Here is a 12,271-nt window from a genome sequence, read left to right on the forward strand (position 1 = left end):
TTCCTGTTTGCTGACGACTCGGCACTCCTGGTCTCAGACAGGGATAAGTCTAAAGTGGTGTCCTGAGCAGTGAAATGAAAAAGATCTGCTCCTGGCTCAGTGACAATAAATTGTCTCTACATCTGGGAAAAACAGAGGCCATACTCTTTGGGTCAAACGCCAACCTAAAGAAATCCCAGGGTTTTAAAATTAGAGTAGGTGAAAACATTATTGAGGATAAAGAGGAGGTCACCTACCTGGGCTTTATTTTAAATAACAAACTTTCTAACGAAAAAATGGCACAAAAAGTTATTACTAAGGTCAATCAAAAAACCAAATTTGTATTTAGAATTTCCTCGTTCATAAATAAAAACGCTCTGAGGACCCTAGCTGGAGCCCTCATCCAATGTCACTTTGACTATGCTTGCACTTCATGGTACAGCAACATATCAAAACAAATGAAGACAAAGCTCCAGACCTCCCAAAACAAACTAGTGAGACTCCTGCACAACCTTCACTTTAGGACTCACCTAGGGTTTAGGGTTGAAGAAAGGGTACACCAGCTTAAAATGCTACTGGTTTTTAAAGTACTAAAAGAAACGGTCCCCAAGTACCTAGTAAATTATTTTAATAAAGTAGGAGATGTCCACAAACACGCCACAAGAGGAAGCCCCACGGACCTGGTCCCGTCGAGAGTCAGGACATGCATGGGGAAAGATGCATTTTTTTACTCGGCTACGGTAATGTGGAATGCCCTGCCAACATTTATAAAACTCCTGAACTCCCCTCTCGGATTTAAATCCGCCCTAAAAACATGGCTCAGCAGCAACTCAAATTGGTCTTAAAAATGTTTTTTTTATCTCTTTTATCATAACTTGGCTTTTATTTCTTTTATCATGAGTTGCTTTTAAGGGTTTGCGGATTTTCTTTTAACATTAGTTAACTGTATGAGTTGTCAGGTTAGGTGTTTTTATAATTTTCTTTTAGAATGTGTCCTGTCAGTGTACATGTCCATTTGTGTTTCTGTGCCTTTTTATGTTCCATGTATGGACCACAATAGAAACAAGCCTATTTATTGTGTTTTATCCATTTTTGACCAGCGTTATTGACACTGTTATTGTCTTGTCTTTTAAAAATGTTTTTTTTTTGTCATACGATTTGTGTCAAAATAAAGTATTCAATCAATCAATCAATTACAGCACCATGAAATGATGTCAAATAAATCAGCATTGTTTGTTTTTGGTGAAGTGCCCCCTTAAGAGAATGTTCAATTACATATCATGATTATTGACCTAATCTGGTAGGACTTCAAATTTGGAAAATTTCACTTTTTGCAACTTCCTAAACCCATTTGAACTCAAAATGAAATATTATATCAAATATTCACTTTACCATCACAAATATACTGGTATTTGAAACACATTTAGTTGTCACATGTTGCCTGTCCTGCCAAGGTGAGAATGAAAAATGTCTCCATTACTTAGTTTTTTCTTTTCTTTTCTTCTGTGGTGGGGCATATCATTATTATTATTACGTGTGGATTACAGATTGGGACCTTTAATGCTTAATTGGCATTAATCAAATTACTTCAACACCACAAATGGCCTCACGCACACAACAAGTGCAATAAAAAGAAAATCAGCTTATCCCTGGTGAATGTGCAACGTGGATAATCTGCTGTGTGACCCAGATCCCTGTGATCCATTGGCACATATAGAACTCTCAGTCGTGTGTGTTTTCTTTCAATCATTTAACTGAGAGATCAACTTTCACACAACATTCTCTGGCCCAGATATTGCGTGCAGCCACGCAGAAAGGCCTTTAAATCTGGCGCTCACCAGGGTTGTGTCTCATCATCACCTTCCAGGGAATAACACACTAAACGCATAAAATCTAAAGTCTTGGTCGACTTGGAGCAAATCAATGGATTGATCCACTAGGAGAGGGGGAGGACCTAGTTTCCACTGAGGAAAGCAAAGTTCACCATGGCTTCGGAGAATGTGGGGTCTTCAAATGAAGGTTTTACATTGGAAATCATAACAATAATACATGCGATTTATTTGGCGCTAAAAGTAATTTTACACTAAGGGGCAGGGCTAGTAAGACAAACAACAAACAAACATAACACAAACACACAAGGATGGATGGATGGGGGGGGGCTAAGAGAAGACAGTGGAGAAGAGATGGTCTTGAGGTGGGATTGGAAAACTGAGAGTCTAAAGTCTTGGGGGAGGGAGTTCCAGACCCTGGGAGCCGTCCTGGAGAACGATCTGTCTGTCCTGGAGAAGGATCTGTCCCCACAACTGTGAAGGTTGGGGAGGGGGTGCTGAGGGACAGAGAGGGTTGGTAGGGGGAGAGGAGGTCAGTGAGATATGTTGGGCCAATTGGTGAAGGGCTTTGTAGGTGAAGACCAGGAATTTCTAGTTGATCCGGTGGAAGACAGGAAGCCGGTGGAGGTCTTTTAGGACGGAGGTGACGTGGTGCGAGTTAGGAGTCAGGCGCATGGGTTCGGGACAGTTTGGAGTCTATTGACGGAGCTGGCACTGGAGAGGGATTAGAGTTTAGAGAATGGGGGGACCATTTAAATGGGCTATATATAAACTCCACCTTGGCCAGACACAGCTGGGAGAGTGGAGGATCTATACACAGTCCCTGACCTTTACCCCTCCACTATCTGATGGCGTCTGATTGTGGAGCAGCTGGCGCTAATCTCCTGATTAGCCCTGGTGGGTGTTCTGTTCCCATTGAATCCAGTGAAACCCTAGAACCAAAGAGGACTGGTAGCACTGTACTTAGAGCGGTCTGTGAAAGGAGCATTACCAAGGGTGGATGAGCACGCCGGGTCACGTATTAACACGGCAACACGCGCATTGTGTGTTCCAACATATCAGTATACACGGTCGCTAAAGAGATTTCATCTTGGGAAACTTAACCTTGACCCGCAGAACGTTGCAATACTGAGACTTTGGTTTTTATTTAATTTTTCCCATCCCCAATGTTAGTCGTTATGCCAATTCCCAATCCCCTCCCTCGTCGTTGCGCACTCCACCCCCTACCGTCGGTCTTGGAGGGCGGAGACTATCACATGCTTCCTCCGACACATGTGTAGCCAGCCAGCCCACCGCTTCTTTTCACCTGGCAGCGCGGACTCTCACTGGGAGAGTGTAACGTGTGGAAGGATCACACTACCTCTCCCAGATCCTTCCCTCGCTGTGCAGGCGCCCCGACCGAACTGTAGGAGTCGCTGTTTACAACGACCAGGACCCACCCACGCCGGCTTCCCACCCGCTAACACTGCCAATTGTGTTAGTATGGACGGTCGGCCAAGCCGGAGGCACCACAGCCGGATTCGATCCCACTGTCTCTGTGGTGGTAGACAGACTCTTAGTCCTCTGCGCTACCCGGCCACCCTGACTTTGGTTCTTCTTTTTTTTTTTTTTTGGTCTTTTTCCCCCTCCATTTTCCTCCGATTTTCTCCCATCCCAATGTTAGTCGTATGCCAATTCCCAGTCCCTTCCTGGTCGCTGCGCACTTACCCCCCACAGTCAGATCATCTGGGAGAGTGGAGGCTACCACGTGCTTCCTCCGACACACGTCCAGCCAATCACCGCTTCTTTTCACCTGGCAGCGCGGATTCTCATTGAGAGGGCGTAGCGTGTGGGAGGACCACACTATCCCCCTCACGTCCAATCCGCGCTTAGCAGGCGCCCCGACCGAACTGTAGGAGTCGCTGTTTACAACGACCCGGACCCACCCCGCCAGCTTCTCCCACCCTCTGATACAGCCAATTGTATCAGTGCAGACGGCCAGCCAAGCTGGTGATAACCCCGGAGCTGTGAGCTGGATTCGAACAGGCAAATCCAGCTCAGCTCCGGGGCTGGTGACGAACGCAATCTCCGCTCGGCCACCTAACCGCCCGACTTTGGTTCTTCTAATCAGTATTTTAATGCAGGTGTTCACTCTACAGGTATCTTAGACAAAGTGTTCTCGTACTTTTTCCAGCCACGCCCCCCTTGTTACCATGTGATGTGACCCTCCCTCATTGCACTAAACCACCGTACAATGTTGCGTGGGTGTGGAACATTTTCAACCTCATATTACATCTGTATTCTACTATATGAATATCTGAATAATATGTATGCATGCTCTCTTGAGGTTCTCTTTCTACATTATGGGGGTAAATTACCTATGCCTAATGAATTTCAAGTTTCATGGAGCATATTTTCAACCCTTTGGCAGAGTGAAAGGTAGGCTGAGATCTACCAAAACATTCACTTCATACACCTACTGTATGAACATGACATTAGTTAAAGACAGGGACAATCTCTGGTAATGGTGATTAGACTGGTATGGTCCTTTAAGTTTGCGGTAGTGTTTCCTACCAATCATTTCCCTAGTAGGCACTCTGGGTTCCCACAAACATTGAAAAAATGAAATTCAATGACTTTCAAGTACTTTTTCAGGCACTATTTTTCATTTTAAAAGGGCATTTAAAAGGATACAATTCACTTTTAAATGCTGTTTTTTTTATATAAAAAAAAACGGATCCAATATTTATGGCTTAAAAGTAATTTCCGACAATTAGTTACACTTTAAATAAAAAAAATCTTGATTCAGAACAATTTTATCATGGATGAACAAAACGTTCAATGCGAATGGTTGATTTGAATTTCAAGGACTTTTTAAACACCTTGTTAATAAATTGGCTGTTTTCAAGGAATTACAGGCCTTAACTTTTTTTTGTAAAAAAATCAAGCACTTTAAGCACTTCAAGGACCTTGTGCGAAACCTGTGGCAAGCTTACATCTTCAATCTGTTCTATTCTTAAAACCACACTTCCACACAAGTTCTTTTTCTACATTATGGGATGTGTGTATGTGTGCGTGCTTGCGTGCGTGCGTGCGTGTGTGTTCCTACTTGGTGATGATGGAGGGCATGGGGATCTCCAGGAACTGCTCCCTCAGAGGGAGGAAGGGCAGCAGGCCGCTGTAGAAGAGGCCGAGCAGCATCAGCACCCTGGAGAAGCTGAACAACACTGGGATGCGAGGGTTCTGCAACACGCAGAGAACCGGGTTCAGAGGAAGCTCACTTAACCCTTTCACTACCACACTACAGAAGGTTAACCTTTCACTACCACACTACAGACGGTTATCTGTAGTGTGGTAGTGAAAGGGTTAACCTTCTGTAGTGTGGTAGTGAAAGGGTTAACCTTCTGTAGTGTGGTAGTGAAAAGGTTAACCGGCTGTAGTGTGGTAGTGAAAGGGTTAACATTATGTAGTGTGGTAGTGAAAGTGTTAACCGTTTGTAGTGTGGTAGTGAAAGGGTTAACCTTCTGTAGTGTTGTAGTGAAAGGGTTAACCTTCTCTAGTGTGGTAGTGAAAGGGTTAACCTTCTGTAGTGTGGTAGTGAAAGTGTTAACCGTTTGTAGTGTGGTAGTGAAAGGGTTACCTTCTGTAGTGTGGTAGTGAAAGGGTTAACCTTCTCTAGTGTGGTAGTGAAAGGGTTAACCTTCTCTAGTGTGGTAGTGAAAGAGTTAACTGTCTGTAGGATGGTAGTGAAAGGGTTAACCGTCTGTAGGATGGTAGTGAAAGGGTTAACCGTCTGTAGGATGGTAGTGAAAGGGTTAAGCGTGCGGACGGTGTGCTCGGTCTCGGCGAACATCGGGTCGCTTTCATAGTTATTATGGGAAGAGTGGCTCGAGGGAACAGAGTTCTGTCACCATAGCGACACCCATCATTGCAATGAGGTTGTTGAGGTGCGAGGCTCAGCGCTCAGACCTCCCTACACTCACTCACACCATCACTCAGGCCAGGCAAGAGAGCAATATCACCACTGATGCTGTGTAGAGCACACAAACCACAAGAAGTGAGGAACACGTTTGAGGTTTTGATCTGATGTGATTCTGTAGATAGAATGGCACAGATGTTTTAAAGGGGGGGGGGGACATTTTCTTTCTCTGTGGGGAACTTTCATTGAACAGATGTTTAGGGGAAATTTCACATGTGAAATTTACGAGAACTGAACGTTCTGGCTGTTGAAAGGTACAGAAATCCAGGATAGAATTCTGGGAAAACATTCCCCAAAAAACAAAGACGGAATTGTTGTTTCTAATGTTACAATAAAGGGAGAATACAATACAATAAAACACGTCAAATAGTGAGAATTAGGACATTTTCTTTGTATGCAACACCACATTCTTTTCCATTTGCTTGATTTCAGGGGCATTTTGTGAACTTATTTTTGCCCCCAGTCGAAGTAAATCTTTGCCTTTGAATCCGCTGAGTTGATATTTCTGTCTGATATCAGGCAAAGTTAATCTCCTACTCTTAAATATTAAATAAATCAAATGAATGAATCCATACCCATGTATGTTATCTGAACGGTTACACTTTGAACATACATCCACAGAATAACACAGATTAAAATGTCTCCGAAACGTGATGTGAAGAGAAGACACAGACATCATGGCCCCGGTGTTCATCCATACCTCTTTATAACACTTCTTGACGATCTGGTTGCTGGAGTTGCCCCACACAGTCAGATGCTCTCTGTCGTATTTAATGACCAGCTCAGAGACCTAACAGGAACACAAAGTCAAGCATTTAAACTAACATACAACAGAGAGTGCTACCTCATAGTTATTATTATAATTATTTTAATCCTCTCTTTCTCCGATTTGTCTCTGTTTTCTCCCTGTCCCAATTTAGTCGTTGTGCCAATTCCCCCCCTCCCCTACCTGGTTGTTGTGCGCATGTTCTCCTACTGGTCGGTACGAGGGAACCCTGAAGTCATCCGCACGCTTTCTCCGACACGCCAGTGGCTCTCTTCTCACCTGGCAGCGAGGACTCTCATTGGTGAAGTGTAACGCGTGGGAGGTCACGCTGCCTTCATCAAGTCCTGCCTCCGCTGAGCAAGCACCCAGACCTGACCTGTAGGCGTCGCTGTCCACAACGCCAGATTCCCACCCATGACTTGCCCTCCCCTAGCCCAGCCAAACAGGTTAGTATAGCGATCAGCCCAAGCCCCAAGCAATGCTGACTCCGGGAGTCGAGACCGCAGCCTCTTGCATTGGTGACGAGCGAAATCTCCGCTACGCCACCTGACCGCCTACCTCATAGTTATTTAAACTAACATACAACAGAGAGTGCTACATCATAGTCATTTAAACTAACATACAACAGAGTGTTACGTCATAGTTATTCGTAGGGCTGGGCGATATGGCCAAATTATAATATCATGATAGTTTTGATGGTATAACGGTATTTGACAGAATTTCATTTCCAGTACAAATTACAATGTTTTTTTTGTTTCTTTTTTATATATTTATCATATTTTTTTTATCCACTTTTTCTCCTCCTATTTTTTCTGTATTTTTCTCCCATCCCAATTTAGTCGTTATGCCAATTTCCCCCCTCCCCTTCCTGGTCGTTGCGTGCATTTGCCCCCTACTTGCCGGTCTAGGGAGCCCTGAAGTCTATCACATGCGTCCTCCGATACATAGGAGACAGCCAGCAGCCTCTTTTCACCTGACAGCGCGGACTCTCATTGGTGAAGTGTAACGCGTGGGAGGGTCACACTACCTTCACCAGCTCCTTCCCTTGCTGTGCAGGCACCCTGACCAACCTGTAGGAGTGGCTGTTTTACAACGACCAGGATACCCACCCACCGGCTTCCCACCCTCCAACACTGACAATTGTGTTAGTATGACGACCGACCAAGCCGGAGGTACCGCTGACAGCCGGATTCGATACCAGTGTCTCTGCGGTGGTAGACAGATGCTTAGTCCGCTGCGCTACCCGGCCGCCCTCTTTATATATTTATCTTGTAATTAGGGGTGTACCATTTCACGGTGTACCATACCATACCGAACAGCTGTGTACCGAACGAATACAAACAAATGTTTTTTTCACAATCTGATATTATTTTTTTTCTTTTTTACAAGTCGATTATTAATTTCAATATAGAATATTCGTTGACAGCCCTACAAGTACAATTAGTTACTGCACACTACATCACCCCTGAGTGGACCATGGAAAGCTAAACTTTCCCCCACTGTACTTCAAAACCGAGGTACGTACCGTACCGTGGTTTTTGTGTACCGTTACACCCATACTTGTAATACATGTGTGGTCTATTTTCAAAATGGTCTATTTCCCTGTATGTCTATTTATTTATTTTTACAATATGTAGGCCTACAGTATACTGTATATCGTGGACGATGGTATTTGCATGGATCCATGATGGTACACGTCTCACGTTTGGAAAAGTAGCGATTATATACTGTACAACATTTTTTTTTTTTATTAATTGTATTCATGATGACATGAGACAGAATAATTCAAACGTAAACGGACGTATCCCCCCAAACAGCACAGTGCACCTGTATAGGTTTCAGGTAGATGTGGAAAATATATATTTAAACAATAGAAATGCCTGCCCACAGCCCACTGTATTATACTGAACAAGTTCTCTGCCACATTAATCACACAGTCATCCACAGCAAGGAGCAAAGACCTTTCCATCTTCTATCTCTACCTTCCTACAGCATATTGTATTGACCTTTCAAATCACTAAAGGTGGATTTCCAGCTCAGTGCCACAGAAAGTGACATTTTAAATCAAGTCACGAGATGAGACAATACAGAGAGAGAGAGAGAGAGAGAGAGAGAGAGAGAGAGAGAGAGAGAGAGAGGGGTGGTGAGTGTAGGGTGAGATAAAGGGAGAGAGAGAGAGAGAGAGAGAGAGAGAGAGAGAGAGAGAGAGAGAGAGAGAGAGAGAGAGAGACATACAAAGAGTGACTAATATTAAGTTGTGAGTCAGGACAGCATGTCTGTCTGTACTACATTGTATGCATGTGTATACACATATGTATATACACACACATGCACACAGACAGGGAGGGTGTGCAAAGAAAAATCTATTCACTACACATAGAATCTCTACCGAAATCAATACACAAAATTGAGAAGACTGCCAGTAACATGTTTTTGTTCAAAATTATGATTGCATTTATGTTTCATATTGAGAGGACTAAACTGGAAAATAAAACGTACTCAAGGTTTACATTGAGTAAAGGTTTACATTTGATTCAGTGTGATTTGTGTCCTTTGAGACCGAAGTGTCTATACCGCAATCAAATGGGGAAATTAATCTAGAATCAAATCCATGCCATGTATTCAATCAAGAATCGATTATGAATCCCGAGAATCAAAATCTAATTGTGAGATTTCCCGAATCGCACAGCCCTGATGGACAGACGGAGACGGACAGACAGTCTCACGGCAGGAGAGTGACAGAAGTCCTCACAGACCTTCTTGATGAGTATGTCGTTGTTGGCCTTGATGTCGATGTTGACAGGCGTGTTGGGGAAGGCCTCGAAGACGTCCCCAAGGAGAGGGATGCGCTTGTCCTCTCCTCCCTCGCAGTAACACTCTGTACAGAGAGAGACGACAACACGAGGACACAGTGAGCCGTGGCCTCCAGATAGGACAACACCAGGACACACGGTGAGCCATGGCCTCCAGATAGGACAACACCAGGACACACGGTGAGCCGTGGCCTCCAGATAGGACAACACCAGGACACACGGTGAGCCGTGGCCTCCAGATAGGACAACACCAGGACACACAGTGAGCCGTGGCCTCCAGATAGGACAACACCAGGACACACAGTGAGCCGTGGCCTCCAGATAGGACAACACCAGGACACACAGTGAGCCGTGGCCTCCAGATAGGACAACACGAGGACACAGTGAGCCGTGGCCTCCAGATACAGTATGACTTTATGAATTATGGTGTGACTGGTGTGGATTCTTATATTGGACCTTTAGTGTGTTTTTATTTTATTTTGAGTCCCTATGGGTGGGTGGTTGTGTTCTGTGTGTGTATATATATAATATATATGTTTTGTATGTATATGGTTTTAGTTTTTGTAGAAATAATTTTGTAGACATGTAATAAAACAAATAAATGTATTAATTAATAAAGAAAATATGTACAGTTTCATTTGATGACTTAACACACAACAAACTAGAGATGTTCCGATACCATTTTTTCCTTTCCGATCCGATTCCGATACCTAAGCTTTGGGTATCGGCCGATACCGATACTTATCCGATACCAGTGCATACATTAAAAAAATTAAAAAATATTATATAAATTATAAAAAACGTTTTTTTTTTTTAATACAGCTACTGTTTTATATATACTGTTTTTTAGTAATAACTATAAAGTAATGGTATTTATTCAACAACAGGTGATTGTATAGATTAGTATTAGTATCAGTAATTGAAAACTATCTCAATGAGTTCACCCACGGAAAGGTTGTTGGCACATTAGTTCCACACGGACATTATTCGTTGCTGCACTTGCTTCCACAAGAAGGCTCCGTTTAGTACCAGAGGCTCTGTTGTTGTGATTTTTGCACAATAAATATTCAACATTCTCTTTTGAGACTCCGCCTCAGACTCTTATCATTTGGCACTAAAAGCTAAACATTGTCGCCGATATGGCTGTCCGCAACATGTCATTAATTGTGTACGCGACGTGCAATTGTGCAATGACAACGTTACCGTGAGCTATGTTAGCTAGCATGAGCTACCGCTATATGGAAAGACTGTAACGTTACTGCCGGTGACATTGTGATTTAACTTGGAATACTCCTTTGCCAATTTGCTGTACTTTGCTTGCAGATCTGCAGCCATTATTGCTGGATTATGTGAATAGCCCCAACTTTAGCCAAGGTAACGTCAAAGCTAGCTTTCGGTTAGCTGTTCAATGCTAATAACACCAGCCACCAAGCGAACTCATCAGAGCTCCCCGTCAACAGCGCTGTCGGGACAATGGCATTTTAAGAAAGTATCTGCTCTGCTGTTAATGGCAATTGACACTTTAATTCACGGTCGATTAAGCACACGTTTGTTTTATAATGCTCACCCAGCGAAGTATGAGTATATAAAGTATCTACAGAGCCCAACGTCCGCAGTGTTGTTGATAAATTACGTCATGGTATCGGAGCGCAACATTAGAGGGTACTCGCCGATACCGATACCAGCATTTTAGGCAGTATCTGCGGCATTTCCGATACTGGTATCGGTATCGGAACAACTCTACAACAAACACATGATCACCTAGTCATCAATCATGCCAATGAGCTGCAGGCCCGTGACATGATGGATGTACACACTGCTCACCTCTCTGAAAGGTCACGCCCAGCTTGCAGAAGTACGGAGGGAGTTCCTGCAGAGAGAAGGCAGTAAACAACCACGACTTTAGACCAGTGGCTGTGTTTCCTCCATACAGACTCACACCACAATATCAGACAGATCCACCACAAATACATCTCCCAAGCTGCTACAAAACCACATTAACAGCTGTGTGTGTGTGTGTGTGTGTGTGTGTGTGTGTGTGTGCGTGTGTGTGTGCATGTGCGTGTGTGTGTGTGTGCGTGTGCGTGTTTTCAGTTTCTTCCCTGCTACATTAATGTGTATCTCCAGCATCCTACTAACGACACAAATGACCTCTGAACCTCTGGGAAACACTGTGCTGTAGTGGTAGTTGTAGAGGAGTGTTGAGGAGGTGCTACATGGTGGCTAGATATACATAGATAAAAGCCAGGCATCTCGTGCACAGTGTTGATGAGGTGCGACATGGTGGCTAGATATACAGATATACATAGATAAAAGCCAGGCATCTCGTGCACAGTGTTGAGGAGGTGCTACATGGTGGCTAGTCCTAGATATACATAGATAAAAGCCAGGCATCTCATGCACAGTGTTGATGAGGTGTGACATGGTGGCTAGATATACATAGATAAAAGCCAGGCATCTCGTGCACAGTGTTGAGGAGGTGCTACATGGTGGCTAGATATACTAGATAAAAAATAAAAAATCTGATATGTTTTTTTTTATCCACTTTTTTTCTCCTCTTTTTCTATTTTTCTCCCATCCCAATTTCGCTGTGCCAATTCTCCCCTCTGCTGTCTTGAACGTTGCTTGCATATGCCCCCCACTGGCAGGTTGTAGGGAGGATAGAAGCCTCACGTGTCCCCTCCGATACATGAGGAGGCAGCCTGTCACATCTTTTCACCTGCCAGCGCGGACTCTCATTGGCGAGGTGTAACGTGTGGGAGGCTCACACTACCCCCGCCATTTCCTGTCTCTACTCTGCAGGCGTCCCCCAACCGACCTGTAGGGGTCACTGTCCACAACGTCCAGATTACCACCCATCGACTTCCACCCGCTAACTCTGCCAATTGAGTTAGTATGACGGCCGGCCCAAGCCGGAGGCAACGCC

At 44.1% G+C, this 12,271-nt stretch overlaps 1 protein-coding gene across 1 annotated transcript in view; it reads right to left on the reverse strand.

Moving 5' to 3' along the window:
- Nucleotides 1–12,271, reverse strand: part of gdpd1 (glycerophosphodiester phosphodiesterase domain containing 1) — a 37,342-nt gene that overhangs the window by 15,752 nt on the left and 9,319 nt on the right. The window contains exons 5-8 of the mRNA XM_084325668.1: nucleotides 11,170–11,215; nucleotides 9,289–9,410; nucleotides 6,467–6,556; nucleotides 4,897–5,030 (exon numbers count right to left, since the gene is read on the reverse strand). Of these exons, the coding sequence (XP_084181794.1) occupies nucleotides 4,897–5,030; nucleotides 6,467–6,556; nucleotides 9,289–9,410; nucleotides 11,170–11,215 (392 nt within the window). The remainder of the gene's footprint in view (nucleotides 1–4,896; nucleotides 5,031–6,466; nucleotides 6,557–9,288; nucleotides 9,411–11,169; nucleotides 11,216–12,271) is intronic.

The sequence above is a fragment of the Notolepis coatsorum genome (assembly GCF_963971535.1).
Source record: "Notolepis coatsorum genome assembly, chromosome: 1".
NCBI classification, from domain to species: domain Eukaryota; kingdom Metazoa; phylum Chordata; class Actinopteri; order Aulopiformes; family Paralepididae; genus Notolepis; species Notolepis coatsorum.